This window comes from Pteropus vampyrus, unplaced genomic scaffold (genome assembly GCF_000151845.1).
Source record: "Pteropus vampyrus isolate Shadow unplaced genomic scaffold, Pvam_2.0 Scaffold19, whole genome shotgun sequence".
Taxonomy (NCBI): Eukaryota; Metazoa; Chordata; class Mammalia; order Chiroptera; family Pteropodidae; genus Pteropus; species Pteropus vampyrus.
The window spans coordinates 683,028-691,168 of NW_011888800.1; the positions used below are offsets into that span (position 1 = coordinate 683,028).

Below are 8,141 nucleotides of genomic sequence, written 5' to 3' on the forward strand. Positions count from 1 at the left end.
ATTTATATATTTTAATACAACGTTTAAGGTATATATAAAAATTTTGTTATGCTTCTCCTCTGTATTCAATGCTTTAATTAACTGACCACCTACCAATCCTATCACATTGGTTACTAGAACTTCAACTGCAAATTACTTTATTCTAATATTTTATGATAAAGCATATTTCATATTGTGTTTTATAAAAATGCATTTTAATCTTATATTTTACTATATTATCATCCACATTTTACAAATCATAAAGCTAAGGCTCTGATAGGCTACTGACTTGGCAAGTTTACACAGGTAGTTAAGCGGTGGAGGAACGGGAATTGAAATCCAGGAGCTGGGCTCACTCCTTGGGGCAGTCTGTTCCACTCCATTAATTTTCAGTTATCCTTTCTCGGTGCCCAGAAGACAAAAGTTGCTGTCTTCAGTGCATCACTGATGCTAGCTTATATCTGGTTAAGACTGTGTTTTAGGAATGTTGAGGTGTCCCAGGTGATGCCAAGCGGGCAGCTGTAAGTGAGCCCTTTAGTTCCAAAGAGTAAAAGATCAGGGCAAATCCACCTCTGGTACCAGAAAAGCAATTCTAAAGCAGATGCCTTATTGATGAGGGTTGGTATTTCGTTTTGTTTTGGGGAGACTTAGGCGGCACATTGTGTCAGAAATGAAAATGACCAGTGGGTGCTCTGAGCATCTCTGCTACCCTCCAGGTTCAGGCCAGTGTCCTGTCCCTGTCTCACTGCCAGGCTGTGCTGTCTCCCTCCCCTGCAATTTCCAAGGGCAGAATCTTTGCTGCCTCAAGTTACCTGCAGCTTGACGGACTCTGGTAATCGGGTCTGTAACAAGCCTTTGACTGGAGCCTCCTTGCTGGCCTTTTCCCCAGCCTCCACTGCCTTCTCCTCTACCTGAGTCACTTCTTCCTTCTCTGCTGCCTCTTCTGTCTCTCCACTGTGCTCCCCAAACACAGAAGGATCGATCAGGAGGAGGATCTGCCGAACGTCATCATCATCAAACACTCCCATGACCAGCAGCGTTCCAATGAGTTTCAGCACAGGCACAAATTGGAACTCCACAGACCCCCCAACAGGGTCCCGGATGTGAGCCCCACTGCATTGCACGGCCTCTGTTAGCATGCTCAATGCCTTCGTCTTGAGAATCTCCAAGGGAATCTCGGGGCTCTGCTTCTGATGCTCCTCACTGGTCATGACAACGCAAGGGGTGGAGAATCTGAATCCTGGCTTGAGGCACGTTCTCAGGCCCACCCCAGGCAGCCCATGCCTCTTGAACTCATCTGGGTAAAGGCGGATTTTCCTAGTGGTGCTGTTAATGGGGATGATGTACTCATTCTTCATCATCAGCTTTCTCTCCTTAGCATTGGCCAAATGGATGCTGATGAGCAGGTCATAGAAACCAGACCGAAGGAGACCGGGGAGGTACTTGTTATCAATGGCGTAGAAGAGCTGGGAGAGGTCCACGTGGCTGCACAGGGCATAGGCTACTCGACTGTTTCCCAGGGCACACACGGCACTGTAGAGTCGTAGCGTGTGATAGTGGAACTGCATCAGGTCCTCCTGCTCGCAGAGCTCCAGGATATCCACACACCTGAGAATGAGACAAGCAATCCACCACTCCACAGGGAGAAAAATGTGCCAAAATTCAGCAGAGTTCTTGCTCTCTGAATTCCCAGGGGTTTCAGCTTAATGAAGAAAGAGGGAGTAGAAGGATGGAGGTGTCTCTGCCCGACCTTCTCTTATGGGTCATCATTCCTCTCCCAGTTCTGATCCACATCCAAGTTTCTAATAATCCACCATATCTAATACAAGGCTCTCAAAAGTCTGTAAGACTTAAAAAACGATACTAGCTTACCAAACATTTAAGTCTTCCTTATTAGGGAAAAATCCAAAATCTCAACATTGAAAAACATTCGAGTATATAACAGAGGTGACTGGGTCCACTTATTTGTAGGCTCAAGGGGTTCTTCTGTTTTCTGATGGAAGATGCAGCTGAAGCCCTCCATCAATCTACCATCTACACATCTGTATAATCTCTGACCTGTCATCATCCATGGGGCTTCCCTTCCCCCCCAAAACAAATAGGCCATGGTCTGTTCAGAGAGGAAACACTTTCCAACCCCAGGTGAGTTGGCATAATCAGTTAACTCTCTTTCCTGACTTTAGAAGTATGTTTGTCTGTGTGTTGCTCCCTCGTATGCAGGGGCCCAGGGCAGGGGCTCCGAACTTTGCTTAGATTTTCTACTTTGTCTTGCTCCTCACCATGGATCTGAGGACTCTTCAGAAAGGGCTTATTTGGCTGGACTTTTGCTCCTTCCTTACGCCAGCCTGTCTTGTCCTGCTGCTGCCCATGACTCAGTGGGATATCTAAAATACTTCCACCCTCTATTACCTAATTTTTTTCGTCTAAGAGATCAAGGGGTAATAATATCCATAAAAATAGAACTTACTTCTTACTACGTACAGAAACTATACTAGATTTTTACCTATACAATCTTTTTGGGTGGACATTTATCTCATTGTATCAATAAGGAGACTGGGGCCTGAAGTGCATGAATAATTTAGCCAGGGCCACACAGCCAGAAAGTGATAGTGCTGGGATTGAACCCAAGCCATAATCCAAGAGTGCCTCTAATGAGGGGAGGCCAGAAGCCTGATTCTCGGTTCTATAAGCAAGCTAGGTGTGCCTCATCCTTCCCCTTTTTGCCACCAGTAAGCATATTTCAGGGTCACACCAGGATTTTTAATTAAAGGCATGGCAATGTTCCTGAGTACAGGCACTCGGAGCTACGGTGAGGCCCTGCAGCAGGCCCATCACAGGGAATAGCCTACTGTTTCTGAGTGAATAATGAAAGTGAGAAAGGGAAAGAAGGGAAACTGAGGCTTTGTGGAAATTGACTGTCATCTCGAGACTGAGCAGGGCTCTTGGCCAATAAGGATGCTCCTCCTTCCCTTCTGGGCTTGCTGGGTCTGCTTCGCCCTGTCTCTGGCCTGCCCCATCCTCTGTGGGCCCCTCCGCTACCTGTTCTCCTCGGGGATGTGGAGCGCCATCATCTGCAGGGGCTCCAGGCACTGCACCACCCAGCCATGGCGCTCGCTCACCCGCTCCGTCTCCACCTTCAGGAAACTGCTGGGCATGCGGCTCCAGAGCACAGGCTGGATGGTTTGGACGTCTAGGCGAGGTGGACACTGTGGGACTGGGTTCTTTTCTTCACTCTTAAATATGGCCGCCGACAGGGGCATTGCAGTCTGGGACAAGGCGGAAAGGCATTAGTGAGGAGGACACACGTGCAGTACATTCTCAGTTGCTGGATTATGCACCTGGGCCACGATAACCAATACAATGAGCATAAATTAAAGAGACAAATGTATCCAGGCACCTCTAAGGCTTTCCTGGCATTAAGACCTTTCCTAATGGTTTATGTGCACATTAAGTAATGATTTCAGCACCCAGCAGAAGTAGGGGAAGGGGAAAATGAGAACCTATGCTTTGTCTTATGAATTTCACAGAGAAGTATAGGAGTCTGGGGGTGGGAGGCATAGAAATGAGAAAGTGACAGATTCCCGTTTCCTGAGTCCTGGGATTCCCCCTCTAATAGTCAGTGTGACTTCTCTTATCATAGCCATTAGATGAGGGGGCACATAAATACCTTCAGTTTCCCAAGTTCAAACTGAAACAAAGAAGTGCTTGTAGGCTGCAGGAAGACTGCTGGAAATACTTTGGTATTGGGTTCCACCTGGAAATGATAACGAGAGGTTTGCCCCAAATTATAAAATCATAGATGGCTAAATCATTGGGTGTTTTAACTAATGCCCCCACTCCAACTTCAGCTGAAAGAAGTCAGTTCACTGGCTAGTCATTCTTCACTGCTCAGAAACTGTCAGAGACCTGGTGCCTACTGATAGATATTGTTACTGTTGCCCACCTTAAACACTCTCTCACCCTCTCTCCTTGGGGCTGAACAATCTCAGATCCTTTCACTTTCTCTCAGGTAACTGAAGCCAATAGCTTTCCCCAGTGCTCAGGAAGACAGTCAGAGGTAGGAGCTACTCACTTGCCACCAAAGGCAATGCCTGCTCTTGGTCACAGAACAATGGGATGTGCTGGCTCTCCATAGCATGGAGACACCTGCCCAGAGGAGGTGATAATGAAGGGTGGGGTGGTGATTTCAGTATTATTTTTAAAGGTGAATGGCCATTGGTCAGGCAAGCAGAGGGAGCCTCTTATAGCAGGGCTTCCCAACCTTGGGACTACCGACATTTTGGGCTGGGTAAGTCTTTCTTGTGGGGGCTGTCCTATCCATTATAGTAGCAGTCTCCAACCTTTTTGGCACCAGGGACCGGTGCTCTTATGAGAATATAATGCCTGATGATCTGAGGTGGAGCTGAGGTGGTGATGCTAGCGCTGGGGAGCAGCTGCAAATACAGATGAAGCTTCACTAGCTTGCCTGCTGCTCACTTCCTGCTGTGCAGCCTGGTTCCTAACAGGCCTCAGAATGGTACCAGTTTCATAGCCCGGGGGTTGGGAACTCTTCCTTGCATTATAGGATATTTTCAGCATCCCCAGGCTCTACCTAGTAGATATCAGGAGTGCTCTCCACCCCTACCGCAGTCATGGCAATCAAAAATGTTCTCAGAGATTGCCAAATGTTCCCTGAAAAGCACCCCATTTAAGAACCACTGCTTCGTAGGCAGGAACTGTGACGCACTTCCCTAGAATAACAGGAAGAGGCTGCCTCCAGAGCCTGTATCTTCTCTCAAAACCTCTCCTTTCACTTGGTTCTTCTGGACTTCTCTCTACCCCCTTCTCTCTCTGATTCTAATTCTCAAATTAAATGGCGTGGATTCACTGACTGTCTTTTAGCAGCCACTTAGATGAGGTACATGGATTTATCTATTCATGACATTGGGGCTCCACTTAGTATTTGCTCGCTTTGATGTAGGGCTTTTGATCAGACTTGGAGCACCAAGGAGGACGAAATGGGACTTTAAATCCACCGCCTGAAGTCTTTTTCCTTTAAACAAATTCAGACATTAGGAAATTCTTGCAACTTTCCCAATCCACCAAATTAGAGGATGGTGGGTATTGTGGACATACCCTAAGGTGCTCCCCCAGTGAGTCACCCCCTTGTGTAACCCCCTCCTCTACGACCTGTGTGTTGTTTCCAGCAAATAAAATACAGTAAAAGTGAAAGGACTGTCACTCCCTTGATTAGTTCACATTATACCAGACTCTATCTCAGCAGAATGGAAAGATACTCTAGCTGGTGGTGGTGAAGTACACTGCCATGTTGTGAGAGGACCATGTGACAAGGAATTCCATGGGGTTTCATGGGACTGAGAATGGCTGGCCCCTGGCTGCAGCCAGCAAGAAATGGAGCCTCAGTTCTACAAATGCAAGCGACTGAATTGTCAACAACGTCGTGAGCTTGGAAAAGGACTCGGAGCTCCAGGAAAGAACACAGCCTGGCTGACACTTTGATGGCAGTCTTGTAAGATCTTGAGCAGAGGACCCAGCGAAGCTATGCCCTGACTCCTGACCCGTGAAAACTATGAGACAATGAATGTATGCTGTTTCAGTTTACTAAGTTTGACTTAATTTGTTATGTGGTACTAGAAAATGAATACAGTGAGCAATGTTTTTTGGGGGGGTCAGGATATTTGTTAAAGGCTTCCTTTACATAACAAACTTTCTCAATGCATTTAGATATAAGATTTATTAAAAAAAAAAATAAAAAAACCAAAACCAAAAAAAAATTGCACATTTTTATGGCCATGACTTAAAAGATCTCGTGGTCCAGTGCTATCATTTGCTCATGATGAAGCAGGCCAGACTGGTTAAACCCCAGCCTTCATTCTAGTACACTTCAGTGGGCTCATAGTTTAGGTACAAACATTTGCTTTATCTCCAATGCTTCAAGTACCCATGGGTGATACGAAGGGATAAATGCCTGTAAAACCAAAATGTAGGACTGCTAGAACTGCCTCACTACATCTGAAAGAAGCTTTGTTAAGGACATTCAACATATAATTATTTAGTGCCTATTATATACCTGCTTTATGCCACACTCTGAGGCTTATAGTGGTGAGACACAAACAGGAAATTCTTATCTGATCTTGGTGCAAATTTGGCCATAAGGCAAGATTCATACCTGGGCTGGCCTCAGATTTCTTAAATACCCATTATGTGGCATCTAGAACAATGTGTGTCCCTCAAATCATGGCAACCTGAAGCAAGAAGAGCTCTAGTGGCTGAGAAAACTTTACCTAACCGGACAAGAAGCCCATGTGACTCCGTGCTCTCAGGGAGAGAGGAATGCATCCAGCTGAAGGTTCCCTATGCTGAACTAAGTCATACCTGTACAGAGTGCTACTGGCTGAAGAAGGTGGCACATTTTTAGGTTCCTCGCGACTGGCTCCTGCAGACTTTATAAACTACCCAGCCAGAGGCCAGTGCTCTCCTCAAACCTTCCTGAAGAGAGGAGGTGCCCTGAAAGCCTTTAGGTGCCCTGGGATTACGTTTATTTCTGCCCTGCAGAGAACACTCCCACCACGGTGGACAATGGAAAACTGTCTTCAGTCGCTCGAATAAGATAACACAAGTGTGGGCTCATGATGGGCGTACACAAGGATAAAAATAGTAGTTGGAAGAGTAATAAGCAGAATTCCAAATGGCCCTCAGGACCCCAGGGGTTACTTTTGTGATCGTGAATGTTATAATGCAGAAGGGATTCTGCAGACGGAAGACCACTATCCAGTTGACCTTGAGAAAGAGAGATTATCCTTGTGGGCCTAATGTAGTCACATGAGCCCTTAAAAAGCAGGTGTTCTTTCCTGCTGGGGCTAGAAAAGAAGGTCAGAGATATCAGAAGCATGAGATGAGTCGGACATGCTTTTGGGGCTTTGACGACAGAAAGGGCCACATGAGAGGAATGTGGGCACCTCTGGGAGCAGAGAGTAGCCCTGACTGACGGCCAGCAAGACAACAAGGACTTCGGAACCTCAGCCTACAACCACAACAGGACCCTGACAACAACTGGAATGAACTTGGAGTGGATTCCTCCCAGAGCCTCCAGATAGCGCCAGCTCAGTCCAGCCGACACCTTGATTTTGGCCTTGTGAGAACCTGAGCAGAGAACCCGGTCAGACCTTCAAAACTGTGAAATAATAAATGTATGCTGTTTAAGGCTGCTAATTTTGTGGTAATTTTTTAGGCAGCAATTAAAAAATAGAAAGGCTTCCCAGATGAGTCGGGCAGTTTGACAACAAATACCTAGCGAACACTTGCTAGGTGCCAGGTACTACTTCACCCGCAGAGGACACAGCAGTACACATAAGAGGCAGCCTCTGCCTTCAGGGAGCTTACACCCTGATGGGGAACTTAGATTTTAAAGGAATGAGCAGTGAGCCCAGATTTGGGGCTGGTGTGAAGTACAACAGACGTTTGTTTCCCCCTTTGTGTTTAAGGTATTTTTAACACTGGCTGATCTATTTTGTCCTTGCAATAATAAACATTCTATTTCTAATCATCGGAGAAGATCAGGGCATAGGAACTGGCCTGAATTGAAAGATAACCCTGTTCATAAATCTGCATCTTACAGCTGGCTCACTTCTCAGAGCAGTGTGGCAGGGGTGTCAATAACTGAGGAGTATGTCTCTTAAACATACATTTTATTTCTCATTTCTCCCATGATTGCATTAAGTGGGACAGGAAAAGGTTTTCAAATTGCATAGCAGTATTTAATGGGGAGCTTTAAAAATATTGTTTGGGAGAATCCTTCTCTCATTATTTTGGTTACTGGTCCTTTCTGAATAGCAAACCAGTATATCAATATTGCTGCCCTCCTCCGCTAGAGATAATTGAAAAATGAAAATGGCTATAGCTACAGAATAACAATTATCTCACTGCCGGGGGACCAGATGCGCAGCTGGACACGTTAGTGTCTTGCCTGGAATGAGAAGGGGACTGGCTGGGTGTGAGCCTCCTGAGGCCCCTGCTCAGTGGCCTGGCTCTCTTCCGACTCATAGCAACATTCCTCATGGCGGGAGGCAGGACTGGGACCACTGAGCGGAGAAATCAGGATTTATATGCATAGCATCCTGGGGGTAGGTGCAACACACAGCTCAGAGAAGACAAGTGACTAG

At 46.3% G+C, this 8,141-nt stretch overlaps 1 protein-coding gene across 1 annotated transcript in view; it reads right to left on the reverse strand.

Annotated features, from left to right (window-relative positions):
* RYR3 (ryanodine receptor 3) overlaps positions 1-8,141 on the reverse strand; it is a 346,270-nt gene that overhangs the window by 164,749 nt on the left and 173,380 nt on the right. The window contains exons 33-35 of the mRNA XM_023527702.1: positions 3,647-3,733; positions 3,019-3,245; positions 792-1,587 (exon numbers count right to left, since the gene is read on the reverse strand). Coding sequence (XP_023383470.1) covers positions 792-1,587; positions 3,019-3,245; positions 3,647-3,733 — 1,110 coding nt within the window. The remainder of the gene's footprint in view (positions 1-791; positions 1,588-3,018; positions 3,246-3,646; positions 3,734-8,141) is intronic.